General features: G+C 33.4%; 2 protein-coding genes across 10 annotated transcripts; one reads left to right on the top strand and one right to left on the bottom strand.

The window, feature by feature from the left end:
* Positions 1 to 546: 546 nt before the first annotated feature.
* Positions 547 to 7,333, bottom strand: LOC143304877 (venom serine protease Bi-VSP-like). 7 transcript variants are annotated; one of them, XM_076627353.1, is made up of 13 exons: positions 6,562 to 7,333; positions 6,126 to 6,177; positions 5,857 to 6,054; positions 5,582 to 5,676; positions 5,356 to 5,510; positions 3,536 to 5,027; positions 3,228 to 3,323; positions 2,873 to 3,151; positions 2,529 to 2,797; positions 2,349 to 2,445; positions 2,082 to 2,186; positions 1,578 to 2,004; positions 547 to 1,433 (listed from the first exon to the last, which is right to left on the bottom strand). In XM_076627353.1, exons 1-4 carry the CDS (start codon positions 6,580 to 6,582, stop codon positions 5,588 to 5,590), a joined length of 360 nt encoding a protein of 119 aa, XP_076483468.1. In that variant the 5' UTR covers positions 6,583 to 7,333; the 3' UTR covers positions 547 to 1,433; positions 1,578 to 2,004; positions 2,082 to 2,186; positions 2,349 to 2,445; positions 2,529 to 2,797; positions 2,873 to 3,151; positions 3,228 to 3,323; positions 3,536 to 5,027; positions 5,356 to 5,510; positions 5,582 to 5,587. The 7 variants fall into 7 exon arrangements, with proteins under 7 accessions (XP_076483468.1, XP_076483470.1, XP_076483466.1 ...); XM_076627355.1 differs by having other exon boundaries at positions 547 to 2,004; positions 3,536 to 4,079; positions 4,156 to 5,027; XM_076627351.1 differs by having other exon boundaries at positions 547 to 2,004; positions 3,536 to 4,568; positions 4,691 to 5,027.
* On the top strand, positions 4,146 to 18,461 carry LOC143304876 (uncharacterized). Of its 3 annotated transcripts, none has more exons than XR_013061517.1 (5): positions 4,146 to 4,282; positions 8,946 to 9,133; positions 9,535 to 9,696; positions 9,971 to 10,204; positions 10,356 to 10,690. XR_013061517.1 is itself a non-coding variant. In XM_076627349.1 (5 exons), exon 5 carries the CDS (start codon positions 12,955 to 12,957, stop codon positions 13,540 to 13,542), a length of 588 nt encoding a protein of 195 aa, XP_076483464.1. In that variant the 5' UTR covers positions 4,146 to 4,282; positions 8,946 to 9,133; positions 9,535 to 9,696; positions 9,971 to 10,204; positions 11,950 to 12,954; the 3' UTR covers positions 13,543 to 18,461. The 3 variants fall into 3 exon arrangements, 2 of the variants coding, with proteins under 2 accessions (XP_076483464.1, XP_076483463.1); XM_076627349.1 differs by lacking the exon at positions 10,356 to 10,690 and adding an exon at positions 11,950 to 18,461; XM_076627348.1 differs by lacking the exon at positions 10,356 to 10,690 and adding an exon at positions 11,947 to 18,461.
* The last annotated feature ends 364 nt before the right edge of the window (positions 18,462 to 18,825 follow it).

Here is an 18,825-nt window from a genome sequence, read left to right as displayed (position 1 = left end):
ACGCAAGGACAGGAAACTTATTATATATTTCCCGTCCATTATTTGAATCGTTGTGAAGTGTAACGAATTATATTCGATTCGAGGAGATGTTAATGAATTACCCATTTCATATGTAATTACATGGAAATAAAAATCATTGCAAAAATAATTGATCTAATGACAACGGAATTTCCAATATTTTTTTGTTTCGTCACGTCTTTTTCATAATATATCTTTTATAGGTACGTGATTTATTAATCGTTCGAATGGAAATAATTATTCGTATAATATTCAAATGATTCTAGCCATAAAATAAATTAAAACGATACCTGTCAATGATATGCAATCTGCGTATGACGTCAACCTCGATCTATGCTTATACAAGAAATTTTATCAATCAATGACTAGATATACAATAATCAAATATTATAAAATTTCCTGAAATCCTTTAGGTGTTAATATTAAGGTGTTAATATCTTTAATATTTGCAAGTTATTGTTTAGCGCTAATTAGTTAGAATGTAACAAGTGGTGTACCAGAATTGAGATAATTAAGCCACACGAACAATCTTATTTAGATCTTTTTAATTTTTTAATTCTCTTTTGCTCCAATACTTCGTAAAATTAATCTTCGTTAGCTACTACACTTCATAGAATGACAAGAGATAATTTTTCTTATATAACGTTTCATTCATAAAATCTATCATTAAAGTATATCTTCATAAAAATATCATTCCATACTAACGGTATATTTGGTGTCATACGAGATAACAGTTACCAGTGATGACATATGTAACTTTATAAAGATATCTCGTTTTATTATATATTAAAAGAATGTACTCATTGCTGCTATATTTCAGATGAAAAAAAGGAGGCAACGATTTTACAGTAAAATCGTTCGTTTACAACTGATTCATTTACATTTCATGATAATACTGTGCATTCTGAATATGCTATGATTTGGTTTAAAATAATAAATAGTCCATTCTTGCATACTATTGCTCCGGCTTTACTTGTATTTTCGATATTGGTATAAATAGAAAGACAATTAATGTCGTTCGAGTCTATTTTCGGATCATTTATATTACGTTTAATCCATATAGTTATTATATGAGACATAGTATCGTAAAATTTGGAAGAATAAAACGTTCGTACAGGATGTACATTTTATAAGAACTCCAACAAATCTGTGTGTGCACCTAAAATACAAACCGATAGTGATTGTTCATAAGTTTATATACATTATCTAATGTCAATCGAAGGTATCAATTCTTTTTCTCCATAAGAGTACTTTTTCATTTATATGTGTTCAAAAATACATGTGTTCAACCGTGAAGCATATGTCACCTACAACGAAAAAGAGTTTTCCTATACTTAATATTTCCTTTGTATACCTATGAAAGTCTATTCTTCGCGTAGTATGAAATTATGAATAAATCTGGAATATTGTTCAATCTGAAAAGAAAAATAACTTATTGACATCATTCATTGATACGAGATTCAGAATGTTTGTTTTGTCTTGCAGAGAAAGAAGGCAGCCCTTTCTTTTAATGTGAAATAGAAAGCGAAAATTTGAAAACAGATTTTTTGGAAATTTACTTGCAAATATCGTTTTCAATATCGTGATTTTCTTCCCAATGGTACTGTACTTTCAAATTTTCCAGTATCCCTCTAAAAACAAAAAGTCGAACCTCGTTATTATTAACGTAGGCATTACAAGGAAGAGAAGTATTAGAAAGCAGCTCCTTTTTATTATGGATTTCTTTATAATCATGTAAATAAGAAATTCCGGAAATTTTTTCCTCAAGAATTTAATTCTTGTGTTTTGATTGATAATTATTACACTGCATACTAACTTTTCGCATACTGTTCGCGTCTAACAATTTCCTAATAATAACTACTTCAAAATTACATATGTTCTTGCACGAATTCAAAAGTACGTATGATACAATTACAATTGATTCTAAAATAATAATTATTTAAAGATATTAAGATACTAATTAAACGTTTCACTATATTTCAAAATCTGGAACAACAAATTTTTATTTATAAAAAATGAAACTGTCTTTATATATTCTTTGTCATGATGCTATTTCTTATTACCATGTCGACATTTTTTAAAATTCATTTTGTTATCTCTACGCAATATGAAAATTCATATACTGCTTAATATTTTTTACATATTATCCATCCACCGCATGATATCTCCTGAAAAATCAAAATATTAATGTTATATTATTACAATGCTTCTTAAATTTCAATTTTTGACAAATTTGAAATCCAATATATTTTGCACAATTATTATTTATCAAAAAATTTTAAGTTAGTAACATTCTTTTCAAATGGCAAATAACATATACTTTGACTTACCTGTAAGTTTTTGTTCCTAATCATCATTTCCTCTTATAGAACATCATTATTGTTCTTATAATTACTACCAGTGTCATAGATATTGTAGTGGCTACAACTGAATTAATAGAAAATGATAAATAACTGTGTATAACAATAACACATAACTGTGTATAACAATGACACATAACTTTTACTTACATATCAGTCGATAAAGGATTACTGTGATATCCTGTTGATGTTTCTTAAGACACTTGATTAGGTGTGATACGGTATCATTCCTTATGGTATACTGTAGATAAGTATTTTAGAAAATAACAAGAATAAATCTAAATTATTCAGAGGTTCCAGTTTCGGCTTAGACATAAATACAGGACCATTTGCAAAGAAGAAAGGGTGCGTTTCTACAGCCTCGTTATAGTAACCATGAATACCAATCTCTGAATTACTGGTTACTAAACATAAATATCCTATAAAATTTAATATATTTCTTTAATTTTTAATACATACATGAGTTAGTAGTTCTAAATTATGAATCATCCTACCTGTGATATTACACTTTTCCTTATAATATCATCACTCATGTAAACAACATTAAGATCATGTAAACCATGTCATCCTATCTTACTGTGAAGATACTTAGTTATGTTATCTAACATTATAAAAATATCATCAAATTCAAGTCCTTTTATTCACATCACATGGCCACGACGATCTGGTTCTTCGTTATATAATGTTCTAAAATTTGTCGTACATATAGGATGTACAAACCGTGATATCAAGGTATCAGTTCTTCTTTCCCAAGGGACAGTTTCATTAAAATTCTGATAGAATTAAAAATTAATTATTAATATTCTAACAATCATATATGTTAAATACATTATAGTCAACGATATATACCTGAGCGAATGTAGGGGTGATTCCTTGATAATTATAAATGTCATCAGCCCACATCATTGTGCCACTTCTTTGTACTCCAGCTTGTAGATTAACAGCCTAAACAAACATACAAAATTTTATAGAAGCTGTACAAAATATAGTATATATGCGCAATATTGAAGCGTTCAAGGGGATATAAAGGTAATGTACATCACATACACGTGTACTCTCATGCAACAAAATACAATTAGATTTAATAGTACAAGCTCTTTTATTCATCATAATAGATTGGAAATTTAAGTGTCTTACGAGGGTGAGTAAAAAGTTACCCGCTCTATCGGTGTAGAATTTATTTTAAGCAATTGTCAAAAAAGACATACATCATTTTTTGACGTAATCACTCAATTTCTGTATACACTTTGTCCATTTGCTGAAGGACCTTCGTATTTTCTCATTAAAAAATGTTTTGGGCTGAGCTGCGAACCACGAATGCATCGTCGTCTTCACCTTTTCATCAGCTTTTTCGGCATCCATCTCGCACAAACTTTTTAAAACCCAAATCTGTCGTGCATTATTGCATAAGCAGAGCCGTGGCTGATTTGCAAATGATTTGCCACATTATCCAGTGTCACTCGTCCATTCCATAGAGCATAAGTTCATGAGCACGTTCAATGTTGTCATCGTGGATGTGGACGGGCGTCCAGCTGTTTTTTCATAACACTTGTGCGATCTTCTTTGAACTTTTGTGCCCATTCAAACACACTTCGTGACAAAACACTTTCTCCATAATGTGCATTAAATCTTTGATAAATATAGGCATCAAACATAACCTTTGACCACAAGAAACGAATCACAGCATCCTGCACTGTTTTCCTGCAAATCACCATTGCAAAGCGCCATTACTCGCGCAACAGTCACAAACGAATTGACGTAACACAATGAAACCTACGCAGCAGCACTGAACAGATATTGACGTCATACGAAGAGTGCAGATGGATCAATACGGTCGACAGAAGTTTTAACTATCTGGAGTGCGGATAAATTTTTACCGAGAGTCGTATAGGAATCTATAATCTGTAAGTACACCTTTGGCTGAATGGAAATTTCTCTTACATATAGTCAAAAATGCAGAAACAGTGTATTGAATTGGAAAGTGATAAAAAATAAGCGAAGTTTCGAGGTTGCATGTGATTGCATGAGTACACAGGACGTTTTTAGCGAATAAAAAATAATTTTGAAAGACACGAGACTTATCTTGTATTTTATGCACTCTCTGTGTCCGAATCTCCAGAAGCTCTCTATCTTATGAAGTGTTTTAGATTAGCCGGAAAATTTTGTATGTACATACAAGAAGTATACGATCTAAGTGGAATATTCCATTATTCTCTTGATACAACAGAAACGAAATTTACAGAACTTCTCAGAAAGTTGGTTTATTATTACCAAATTAATAGAATTAATATACGTTTATCATCTTTACATACCTAAGTCGTGGAGGTTTATCGTGCGTAAAAAATTAGTTTCAAAGTTACATTTCGTACATTTTAAGCCTATAATTTGTAACGTACAAAACAATGTAAATTTGAGCTGTTTCTTATCTCCACAATAAGAAAATCCAACTTTACGTTTTTTACACAATGATATTTATGGAACAGTAATATCATATTATTGCATCGCTTGGAGAATGAAGTCAAGGTACGATGTGACCCTAGTGTAAACGCTGGGATAGCCAGCTGTGCCGCACTTATAAGCGTAAGACACAATACCTATTAAATACGAGGTTAATTCATGTTGTATCAGCAGTGGTCCGCCGAGGTCAGCCTGAAAGGATCGTTAAATTTTTAATCAAAGATACTGAAATATATCGATCGAATTGTATTGAAATTATACTTATATACAGTAATAATCTTCTATTGATTTGTGTATAGAAATACTCCAATTTATAATGTACATGTTATATGTATTTTGAGCAAAACTAAGATTAGAAGGAAATTAGATTAAATACCATAATGAGGTGTGAGAAGTGGGCAAAACTATTAAATTGTGTTTATCTATTATTTCTAATGTTTAAGACGTCGATTTGATGTTAATTCGAATTGACGTGTCTTCAGATACCGTATAGTTTGTAGTAACTCTGTAACTTAATTACCGTACAAGAATCCTCTCCACCCTGAGCATGTTCGGCGCATATTATACCATCAGTGATATCAGGTGCATTAGGAAATTTGGAATAAGCTATTTTGCATTCGGCGTTCTTAATCACTGGCATTTGTACTTCCATTAATGCATTACGTCGTGGTCGTCCTACGAAGAAAATAAGAAAGATATTTAAGACTGGAACTGTTTAATTTTATTATAAAATTGATATCACTTACTATATCTTAACGCTCCCCATCCAGCAACAAGGGGTTATAGCCGACGAAGTTGCTCTTTCGTAGGGGCTCTTTCGTACAAATGGGATATACGTACCCTGAAAAATAAAAAAATAAATGAAAATGCAGGAAACGAATGACCAAAAGTATGAGAAAGAATTGTACACGCTTTATGACACAATATATGTGTACAGTAAGAAATTTCAGGATATGATACTTCAGTAATACTCAATAGCATATATATATATATATATATATATATATATTTGAGGAGTTACTCGAAAATGGCACCTCCGCCACCAATCTAAGAATGGCAATATTATGATTGTGTATGTTTTCTATTCCATCCATATGTGCACAATGTGCTGCGGTCAAAACATGCCTAGCCGATATCAGGGAACCTCCGCACTTCCATAGTGGTTTGTCTGGGTTTCGGGAATTACGAAAACCTAATGCAGCGATCCGTGGCCAAGCGCCTAAAATGCAATAGTCATAGTTGTGAATATACATAATTTTTTCTCACATAACGAGTAACAACGATTATTACCTATTCGATATTCGATCATACAGCAGACGATAAGTACATACGTACAAATACTCTGAAATAGAGATTTGATAAAGACAGAAATTAAATTTTTATTCCAGTGGAATACAAATTATTAAATAATTCTATATAATTTCTATTTGAACTATACTGAACTATAAAGTTCAAACGTGTAATTTCTGCCCTAACAGTTTTTGATCTCTATCCATATTATTACTCCTATATCAATTCTTTATTTCAAGCAAAAAGATACTCTTCCTAACATGAAGTAAAAGAAAGAAATAATTCAAGTTAATAAGTAAAGTTACTACCGATAAAATCATAGCATTATTATTTAGTCTAATTGAAATGTACATTGATGTGCTGTTTAATGCCTTTAAAGTTCATTCTTTGCAGTAAATGGCTTATTATTAATCGGAAAGAAAGACATAAAACGTACCAAGTTCAGCTGGTTTACCATCGACCACCCTGGTATGAGAGACGTTGCTAAAACCACGGTATGGTGGTCGCAAAGCCTTATACTTATACACAGTTTTTATTAAAATTTCTCTCTTCTCTTTGTTTGGATCGTTCGGACAGCAAACGATCGTAACATTGCCCTGGTATCTGCACACTGATCGTCTATAAAAATCGGTGGCTGTACGGTACTGTATCTGCCATATTTCTTGCAGACGTTTACATTTTCTGTAGTCAAGGCACCTGCCTTCTTGATTGTCCGGTGTGGTACATTCTGGATCAAACAATTTTAAAACATTTATACAGTTCAAAGATGCGTAAGAAAGCGACACCGATTACTCAACTTTCGAAGTAAAAAGCCGATCAAGTCCACCGGATTGCCCTACAGACACGTATTAATCCGTAAGAGTTAGTCATCATGTTGATAATAATTATCTAAAGAAACTTTTCACGAGAAAATATAAAATTTTAATTGATTAGATATTGTGTTTGCCATACTTAAGAAAGAAAATGAAAATGAATGAAATGAAAGAAAAGGACTACCTTCAACCTCATTTTTTAAATAAACACTTTGTCAGTTTTGCGGTAAATAAATTCTTAGGAATTCAGGACAGTTTTTAGTGAATCATTTTGTTTCGACCGTTCGCGGAGAGACGCGATCGCGAGATAGCACGTCAACGAGAGTTGTAAGTTCCCGTTACGATTAAATAATCGACGCCACGAACTGATCGATCCCCTTATTTCGATTATGATAATAAGGGTAGTTCAATGAAATTCCACAGAATTAACACAAATAAATTAATGTTTATTTCAACAACTTATTAACTATAAAGATATAAATGGAACAAAAAAAATGTAACTGCGTTTTGGTTGATAAGTAATGCGCGACATACCACATGTGTTGACGGTTCGACTTCTCGAAAAGTTCTGAACGCCTTTCGATTTTTTTCGTTTTTCTGGAAGGCGACCCCCACTACGTTCGGATCACGCCACATTCTTTTACTGCGAGGTAAAATACGGGCCACGAGTCGACGTTTCTGGAAGTCGCCCTGCTTAATGAACCACGCGCTTGCCACTACAATGTTTGTTTGCCGGGCAGACGCGACGATCCGTCTGCGACATTATAGTGGCGCGATCGATAGTTAAGAATATGACCTATGGTCAGCCGAATGGCGTAACATTCTCCCCCCGTTGAGAGGGTACCGATCAAACTAGGGAGGTGTGGTTGAAGTTCCCATCTTATTTCGTCTCGGTGGCTAGTTGTTCGGGTTTCTCGAGATCGGGTTGAATTGGCAGTGGGACAAGCCTTTTGACGCCCCGATCCAAAATGCTCTTTGCCGTCTGAACTGTAGCTGTCCGGATGACACCATCGGCGCCTGGATGAACCTTGATAACTCGGCCCAGAGGCCAATGCATGGAGGGAACGTTGTCCTCTCTGAGGATGACGATTGTGCCCTTTTGGATGCTGTGTCCACCCTCGCTCCATTTATTGCGGTTGGTTAGCTCGTTCAAATACTCCTTATGCCAGCGGTTCCAAAAATGTTGTTTAAGCTGTTGGATATGCTGCCATTTGGAGAGTCGGTTCGATGGAATGTCTCTGAAATCTCGATCACGTAAGCACATTAATGAATCGCCAATGAGGAAATGTCCGGGAGTGAGGGCTAGGAGATCATTTGGATCGGTGGTGATAGGAGTTAGCGGGCGGGAATTGAGGACTGCTTCTATTTCTATGATAAGAGTATTACGGTGTTAAGTTCATATGTTTCCGTTTCTCCACTCGCGCTGCGCCATAATATCCTTTGATATTTCCGATCCTCTGGTCGTACGAGGAATTGCCGATACATTTTCTCGATGTCGCCAGTGAGTACGTACTGATGAGCGCGGAATCTAATTAATATACAAAATAAATTGTGAATTGATTCGAGAATATAGGATTTCCCCATTTTCATGATTATCGTGATTTTTGTATAAATATATTTTTTAAGATACTAATAATTAGGTACTTATAAATTAGTATTATCAATTATTTTGCATTTATAATTCCGCCTCTAGTATAAGTGTTAATTGAAAACTAACTTTATGTTTCAAAAAGTACTAGCAAAGTCGTTGAGTAACAAGCCACTGATGCTAACACAAATAGCATTGTCGTAATTAAATATTTCTAAATATTCATTTTTCATTTTGAACCTGTAGAAACAATTTATTATATATACTATTAGCTAAGTAATTGCATATTTAATTAAGTCGAAATATAAAACTTAGTTATTTTAATAATTTAAAAAATAAAAAACTGACAAACATTTCAATTTAATTTATGGTTGGAACAAAAGACAGTTATTTTTTATTAATTGAAATATTGCAATGCAGAGTACTTTCCAAAATACGCCGAGAGTATTCCTGATGATGAAACGAGCGTTGCTTCATCGAACGCAGCTAAAGAAAACATCTATGTAGTTGGTGGTACGATGCCTGAAATAGAGGGCGATAAATTGTACAATACCTGTACTATTTGGGGTCCCGATGGAACTTTGATAGCAACGCACCGTTACCGAAAGGTAAGTAATATATTCCTTTATGGCTTTGAATTTGAAAATATTGGGGTGAAGAAAGTGACTCTATCTAGGAATAATTTAGGAATATACATATGTACATACGTATACTATAACCAATTCTATAATTTACGGTTTATAAAATACGTTATGATACGGGAAACGCCCATTTTTGTTGTAATGTGTTTGTTGTTGTATAAATTTTTCACATACTTAAAATATTATTATACTTATTTTTTCTCCTTTTTAAACATTATTAAATGATAAGATTTTTTAATAAAAGAAAGTGATAAAAACGCTGTCAGTTATTAAATAAAAAATAATTAAAGTTTAGGAGTTGGTAACTTTGATATTAAATTACAAAAGTTGCAGCAATAGAATTAGCGACCACATTTTTATGTTATTAGGTACATCTATTCGACATCGACATTCCTAATAAGATTACTTTTCGAGAGAGTGATTCACTCAGTCCTGGTAACTCCCTAACGATGTGAAGGGCTGCAAAATAGGTATTGGCATTTGCTATGATATTAGATTCGAGGAAATGGCACGCATTTATCGCAACAAAGGTACAGTAACTTAATCGATCAATACTTAACTAGCAAAAAATTAAATATCTTTCTTAAATATATTCTATATAAAATTAATATAATCTGCAACTCTGTATAAAAAGAAGCTTAATTTAAAAAACCAGTATATTTGCTGAAAATGAAACAAATAAAAGAATTAAAAGCACAATAAGAGGACTGTCCTCGCATATTCAGAAATGATGGAATGTGAACCGTGCAACTACGAAGTTAATTGGTATTCGGTGGCTTCATATTTCCTGCTTCTCTGGGTTAGGTTGCCAAATGCTGATATATCCAGCGGCATTCAATATGACCACTGGACCACTGCACTGGTCATTACTTCAGCGTTTCAGAGCGAATGATAATCAATTATACGTTACCTGCATATCACCGGCTCGTGTTCCTTAAGCAAGTTACGTCGCATGGGGACATACACAGTTGACCAATCCCTGGGGAAAGATTCTTTACGATTTGGAAACTCAAGAGAATATGGCAGTCACCGATATCGGTAATTTACAGCTTAAAATTAAAAGCGAGAGATCCATGATGTAATTAATTTTTAGTCTCGTTAATTTATCGATTTAGCCATCTTCCTCTGTATTTGTTGAATTTATTAGTAAGCATTACTTATTACTTCGTATGTTTCTTTTTTCTATCAGATCTAAAAGTTGTTGAGGAAGTAAGGGCTCAGATACCTAAATTTTCTCAGAGACGTACAGATTTGTACGACACTGTTTGTAAGAAGGAGTAACTCTACACTAAAACAGAAAATGTTTTTTTATAATATTTCTACTACAATATCCTTTTTTTGTGAATTATTACTAATTTCTTATCATTTGTACTGAATGAATGACTCAATTAAGAAAACCAAAACGTTATAAATAATAATCTGTATATCTTGTGTATCAACATGTAATTGGATATTATAATAATATAGGAATGCTATAATAATATAGGATAATAATATAGGAGAATAATAATATAGAAAAAAATACATGCTTTTAAACACCTTTAATATCGATCACATAAATTGTTATAATTCACAATGATTACGCATACATAAAAGACCCCTTGATAGTAAAATTTACGATCAAAAGGCAATTACGTATCGTTTAACAACATTTAATTTATAACACCTTTTAAACATTTAGACAGATTAACACATAACACTTCTTATATATAAACATCAATTCGAAGTTATCAGCTTGGAGAAATTGGTCGATTAATACCTGTAGATTGTCTGTCTCGATGAAAGACTTAAAGAGAGCAAAAACATGATAATGCCGCTAATATAATATTCCTTCTTTCTTGTATCTGTCTGCCTCTCAGGTCGTTTTACTAATTACAATAAGTAATTTCGACTTCTTTGCGCTCTCTTTTAACGCATTCGAGACCGAAAGAAATTCATATCAGTCAGTAGGCAAGGGTATAATATACATATTTTATATATAACTTATGTAGTAATGTATATATCATGTTAATTTCATATTTTTTTCAATATAGAATTATTATATATATATATATATATATAACTGTACATAATACATTATAGAATAACATAGTATATAATTTTATATTTTAAAAATATGAGGCATACTATTTAAGATTGTCATCGATTTAAAATCAAAGTATGAAAAGGATACCCTGGAGAGAGTAAAACACAGAATCATTCCAACTAAACATTCAGATCGTACCGACACCTAGGTATCGTTTTACAATTAAATCTCGGTCTCGAATGGATTAAAATGAAATACATCATTGCAGCTTCAACATCTTCAATATCGAGGAGATTCAAACTTTACAAATAAAAACGGCCTGTTCCCCTTTCCACGACAGACTCTCATACCATATCCGCTCTTATCCAGGCTTTTACTTGAAACCAGCAATGCGTTCATTTACAATTTAAATTTACCCGGACCATCCACTGAATCGTCAGCCCTTTATAAATATATAATGAACCCAGAACATGTGCCTGTGCCCCTGGTATCGACGCTTGTGATGTTCGTACCGGAACCTTCGCACAATTTCAATTTGTCACGCGTGAACATCGATTCTTCCAGGGGTCACAGCTTTATGCGGCTAAATCCTTTAGAACGATTAAAATGATACTAATGATATGGTATTTTTTACAAAGATTTAACATATCCATAAAATAGGAAGTTTCGTGCTCTCCTATTTTATATTAATTATAAATTAATAAGTTTTATATGTGTTATTTATAGATCTAATAAATTTTGTATTGGTTTACAGCAGGTGCTCCGGGTATAAACAGACGACAAACGAACAAATAGAAATTCAAACTATTGTCGTTGTTTAACTCGCATGGGACTATAAGCTCGAATTGGACTTAAACGTTACGATCGTCGAGAATAATTACTATATGTACCCTGTACGACGGGCAGAGAATCTTAAGTTATTAACGGCAATTCCTTTGTGCATAATTCAGGTTTATTAACAACCTGTAATGGATAATCATCGATGAACTCTTTTTGAATAAAGTTCACATTTATAAAGCAAACACTATAAAATACGACAGGACAATTGTAATCGATAAATAACATTTTATTAGGATATTATAAGAAGCTAAGATATCGAGGTACATTAAAATTGAGTCCGCTGCAACCCTCATGACATTTAAAATCCTACGCGTATATTGAGTAAAGTTGTTATATTAAATATAATCATATTAAATACAAGCTCGTCCGCTGGATTCCCAAATTATTTGGTTAAATACTTTTAATACGAGAATACCGAGTGTTAACAGTAGTAAATCCTCTATATGGTATGTTTACTTTGCTATCTTGAATAGGTAAATAACATTTCACTTTAACGCATTTAACCAATATTAACATTTAACATTTAACCAATATTATACGCATATGCACATAATGTTACTGTTACATATAATGATATATACGTAGATATACACGTTAATTAAATCCTCTATATGGTATTTTTATATCAGTATCGTAAACATTGTAAACCGGAAATCTTTTATTACACACGTACATATACAGTCAATATTATTGTTACATATAGTGATACATACGTTGATCCACACATTAATTAAATCCTCTATATAGTATTTTTACTTTGCTATCTTGAATAGATAAATAATCTCGAATATAGACATACAGGTACACTTACGTTGATATACACCTTTGTACAAGGTGTCAAAAAATTTTTTATCACAGCGTTTTTTTAAGACGATTTTATAGCTTCGAAATTGATCTTGACACGATTTTCGTCGAGAAATTTATGTCGAGAAATTTAGATGCTAATACACAAGAGAAGTCCTTAGAGAATAAAGATGACAAGAATCCATCTCCATCTATGTTAGATAGTAGTAAACGGAGCAGTCGTTATAATGTTGCTGCAAAGCCTGCTACTTCGCCAAAATTTGAAGAAATTGTTTATAATCAAACCAGACAATCAAACACAAATAAAATTTTGCGAAGCGCTTTAAAAACGAAATTAATCGAAGACAAGTCTGAAATAATTAATAAACAAAAGGCATCGGAAAATGTAGAAAATAAATTTGCCAAAGAAGAAAAAAGAGGTGTTAAACAAAAATCAATTTCAGATAGTGAAAACGAAACAACTGATACTCGTCAACGAAGGGAAGTTCTTTTAACGAACGCAGCTAGTGATAGCGATAGGTATAAATCTGTAGAAAATGATAATGCAGTAACGGGTGTAATAGCAACTGATGAAGCGAAACATAGAGGCAGACCTAGGAGATCGGATAAAGTCGAAGTTAAAAAAGATGAAGATACAAGTGTAAATTCCGACCAATTGCGGGGAGGAGACGTCAACGGGGGTCGTAAATACCCGTTACGATTATAACAATCGACACCACGAATTGATCGATCCCCTGATTTCCGTTGAGATAATAGGGGTGATTGAGTTTGTATAACACTGTGATTCACTGAATTATAAATTATATATTTCCAACACTTAGATTACACTGACGTAGAGAAATAAATAGTTAACAACTTGTCGCACGAAGATGTGATAGATATGTACGCTAGAGCAGGGCTCTTATAATGGAAATTAATGTATTAATGGACTTAGCACTATAATATATTTAGGAGAGAAGATGTATGTTCGACAACACCGAGAACCGACAAAAGATTTTCGTGAAGTATGCGACTCTCGCGCTATGTGTAGACTGCCGCGTTAGGCGTTAGTTTTTAGACTGACTGTCGCTCTTTTTCTAATACAGAAGAAAAGTTCGGTGTGGGTGTGCCACTGTGCTTAAAGAACGCGGATTCGTTGTTCCCACTTTCGTTAGGAAAAGTGAGGGTAACGAACCGCGGTGTCGATTGGTCATGACCTGCACTACTGCTCGAAGGGATGAGTAGGAAGTCTCCTACCATCGTGGTGGATAGATGACTGTGTGCGTGAGGAAAACATAGCTTGTTTTATTAGAGGGCTATTCGGATTTTCCTAATGGGTGCATACCCGCTTTCTCCGTGTTTTACGTACGCCTAATAAACCCAAGGACCTCTCTAAAAACCGACTGTGTTTCGAGAATATTTTTAAGCTTTAGAAATTCTTCAAGACAAACGGATTGAAGACACATGGCGAAACAATACAGGGAAGTGAAAGTTATGGTGGGTCCTTAGGTTTATTGAGGGTCGAAGTGACGTTACGCAGGCCGGTTGTTGTCCGGTGGCGCGAGCTGGCGCGGGCTGGCGTGCAGATGTTTTAGGCGGCGTAACAACAAGGAAGATCCTAGAAAATGAGAAGGGTGGATTAGAAGAACGAAGAAAACTCGAAGAAGATACAGAGACAGAAGTCAATTCAAAAGGTATATTAAATAATAAGTGCGATTTACTTGATACCGAAAGAGCTATTGAAATTAATGATACGGTTCAAGATATTAAATTTACTGAAGGTAGAAGCCGCACTCAAAATGATATGGAAGATGTAGTAGAAGTTTCACAAGAATTATCTAATAAAAGTAAGTTATCAGAAATAAGGATTGCACTTAACAAAATTGAGTATACAAAAACTATTTTACGGAATAAAAAAAATTCATTAGAAAGAGAAAGAGGAGTAAGGGAAAAGAAGAAAATGTACAGACAGAAATTATTTCAAAAAATATATCAGATGATAAATGTGATTTGCTTTAGAAAAAAAAAATATTATCCACAAACTACATTAGGAATTTATCTATTTTAGTGAGGAGAAAGAGAAAGGATAGAGGAGTTGATCAATAGACCGTGGATTTTGAAGCGTTTATGAAAAACTTACAATTTTAATAAAATATTCAATGTAAAGTCTTTGTTATAATATTCAGATAGATAGATGAAAAAAAAACTGAATTTGCATAATTGCTCATGGCTTATTGATCAATCATGCGACTCGTTCAGAGGTAACTCGAGTTGTAAAGGCGACAATTTATTAAAAATGGTATATCTGACGTACGATGCATTTGCTCATGTTAAACTATTTAAATAAGTATAAAAATCACGCGAAAAAAAAATCTACTGAAAATAATGTTGAACTAGTTAATAATAATAAATCATATAGTGAAACACAAACCTTAAATCAAGATTTTAAGTTCAAAAAAAAAAAAAGAAAAAAAAAGAAGAAAGAAGTTGATAAAATGACAGCAACATGTAGCAGCAGGCGAGAGAAAATAAGCCAAATTTCTAAAAGAAGAAACGATGCTCAAGAACTCGGAATTTCTCGAGTGGATATGCTAAACAACGAATTTAATGAACAGTTGAAAGAACGTGAAACAGCAATAGAAGACTTACATCAAATGTTAAAGCATCAATCGGAAATTTAGTTACCTTAAATGAAGCAAGTTTGAAAATAGGAGAACTGCAGAGTGCAGTGTATCAATGTGCACTAAAAATGCAAGCAACGTGACGATTACTTTTAGAACACCACAAGCACCACGAAAACACAATCAAGACCAAACAAGATCAAGTTCAAAAGTGAAGTTACGTGAGCTTATTACTGCTAACGACCAAAAATTGAATTACGATCCCGAGCATCAACTCGCTGATCTTCAAGTAGAATGTTCCGACAAAGACAGGACGACACAAGAGTTCGAGAAGCACATAGAGGACATGAAGGAGGAAGTGCAAAAATTAGAATTAGTTACAAAAAAAAGAAAAACACACACGCACGTAAAAAGAGTTCAATCTTTTGGAATACAAATTGAAGAACTAACAATAAAATTAGAAGAAATAACACAGAAGAAATAAGTCACAAATATGAAATTGCCTGATGGCTGATGTTGATCGTTGACGTTTATAATGATTGAATTTCGTCAACGGCGCCATCTGGATCCTTGTTGAAAAATTAGAATAGCCGCAACAGCACCATTGAGCTCATCGCCCAGAGTAGCGTTTGTTGGTGAGTCGAGGAGCTGGAGGATATCTTATCCTCAAGGACATAAATTTCACCGGTTCCGGTAATGTTTTCTACGTGGTCCAAGCATTCAAACTCACAACATCGTTTTCCAAGGCGAAATTTCCTGCATGGCTGTAGTAAACAGAAATCGATCAATTGTACAGATCAATCGTCACTCGACTGCTCGAGAATTCAGGTCATCCAGAGAATAGAATAGAGACGTGGAAAAATGTAGTGCGATCATCGCAGTGGGAGGAAATAGGGGGATAGGGACCAAATGAATGAACGAGATGTTAAGGACAACTGACGATAAGTTCTTCTTTTGTCGAGAATTGCATGTTTGTGAATGGTTTGTGGGTGGTTAGGTGGAGAGAATTGAAGAGTTTGGAGGTGACTGGAAGAGTGTTTTGGGCAAGGTAGATTGCAGAATAGTTGCGGTAGCATTGTGTTAATTATGGGTTTGTACATGTAATCTTTGTATGTATCACTACATACAACCTAACGTATATCTTTAATAATACATCAGAGTTTTAGTTATTTCATAGCTATGAATTTTATACTCTATAATCTTGACGTTTTATTTCACAGAAGCGTTTGAATATCCATAAAAATTAAATGAACCAATGTATTCATTATCTTATAGAGAAGATATATTATTTTTAATTATGTTCCAATTATTTATCATGATCCTGATTTCCTTATTCTGAAAATTTGAAAGGAAGTTTTGTAGTTTGATACTTTCAGCGACAAAGGGTCAATATTGCTTTAGTATATTTCGTCACATATACATGTATATCTATATATCCACCGAAAATGCGCTTTTGTAGACAAACGCTCGATTCGCGTCATAGCTTTTAAAGCTTGTCGCATCTCAATCCGTTGGAAAAAGTTTTTCTTGTAGCATATTTTATTTTTACGAACCAACAAGGTCTTTGTTTATTTCCTTCTTTTCTTTGCTCCAATTCGCCCATTGTTTTTTCAAGGATAGTATTTCAGAGCCATTAGTCAAGTTCATTGTAACAATAAACGTACGTTTCGGAAACATTTTGTGCTGTGAAACAGAATACACTAAAGTTTGAAGGTCACATCGATTTTCGAAAGTTTATAAATGGAGGTGTATGACAGTATCACCAGCGACAGTATCACTGTCCCCAAGCGCCAAAATACGTTCTGACTACTATTTTATGTATCTCACAGAAGTATGTCTTCATTCATCATCTCTCATGCCATCCACCAACGTGTTCTTAACATGTTATCTCCTAGTAAAATATTGATGTTGAGTCAGATATCCAACTGAATAATCTTTTCGGTGTCTACTATAAGACATTTAAAACCAAGGCTCGTACACACGTGTGCTTATACGTCAGATGTAATACTTAACACGAAACCTGCTTATATTAATATTAAATTTATGCATAGTAGGATGTTCGACCTTTGTAAAAATGAAATTATAATACATACAGTTTCACCGTGGAAAAGTGAATCTTTCTAGCATGTCCACGCAAATGCAGGGGAGGGGAGGACTGTGCATGCACCAAACAACTTTACGTTCGTAATTTTTCACACAAATGTACAACTGTAGGGAAATAATTATCTCTGATTTTTCGGATGTTAGGAATCGACAATATCGCATAACGGAATGCTGTGTTCTACGTATTCTATTTTTGTTACGAAAGTGGTACAAACGAAGTCCACATAAGAATAGTACAACAAAATCGGTTGAGGTTAGGTTATCGTGCAGATATCGCGGCTTTTGCATTGGAAATCACGCAACTGCCAGTCTCGTCGTTCCTTGTAAACGAAAGAAAGGTATTGTAATCGGTCGGAATTAACATAAAACTCGTCGCATGCGACCATATGGCCTGAATGTTGAATAAACGAGACTAGAGCGCGATCTATGTGATTCTAACCGTTTAGGCGGAAACTAATGATTGTAACCAGAGCCGAGATATATGCCAATATTACTTTGCTCGACAAAGCGTATAAGATGAGGAGAGAATCGCGATAAGGTAGAACAAGAGACAGATATTCTCTACGTAAAGCAAGTCTGTCAACTAGATTGAAATCCTATAGCTATAACTACAGTGAATCCATATTCTGGCGAATTGTCTTTTCACAAATGAAGCTTCTGAAGAACGGAATTGATACAATAACTACTGTTCATTCATAACTACTGTTGTAAGAATCTATATATTTGTCTATCTATATCTATATATATCGATCTATATATATTTGTCAGAATGTCATTTTATCAAAAAACCCATCCTCTGTAATCATAGTTTAACGAAGCATAATTAATAGAAGAGGTAGAGCGTTAAGTGGAGATGATTTAATCACAGTTAAGTAGATAAATCTCTATATTAGTCTCTTTAATTAAAATGTCCTACGTTTTATTTGCGTCATTTTTTTCCTTCATCCAATTTAAAATGTTTAAATAACAATAGCCTATACAATATAATTTTATGTAAAAAAATTGATTATACCATGTTTATTACAGATATTTAACATTTTTGTGTACATACAAAATTTAAATTATACCTCGCTTGAGAACAAAAATTCTATTTATTTTCCTAACATGTACTAATAATTATTGATCAAACTAGAAAAAGCTGGAGGAGATTACTTAGGAAGATTACTTAGCATCTTATATTCCTGGCAAGGCTCGAACGTTTTATCTTCCTTTAGATTTTCCTAAGTTTCCATTTCTCTGACTTGCTATTTTAGTTAGCTTAGTATACGTGCTATACATAGGTATGT

The sequence above is a fragment of the Bombus vancouverensis genome, unplaced genomic scaffold (assembly GCF_051014615.1).
Source record: "Bombus vancouverensis nearcticus unplaced genomic scaffold, iyBomVanc1_principal scaffold0061, whole genome shotgun sequence".
Lineage (NCBI taxonomy): Eukaryota > Metazoa > Arthropoda > Insecta > Hymenoptera > Apidae > Bombus > Bombus vancouverensis.
Note: the sequence above shows the minus strand (reverse complement) of the source record. Positions and strands in the feature narration are given on the sequence as shown.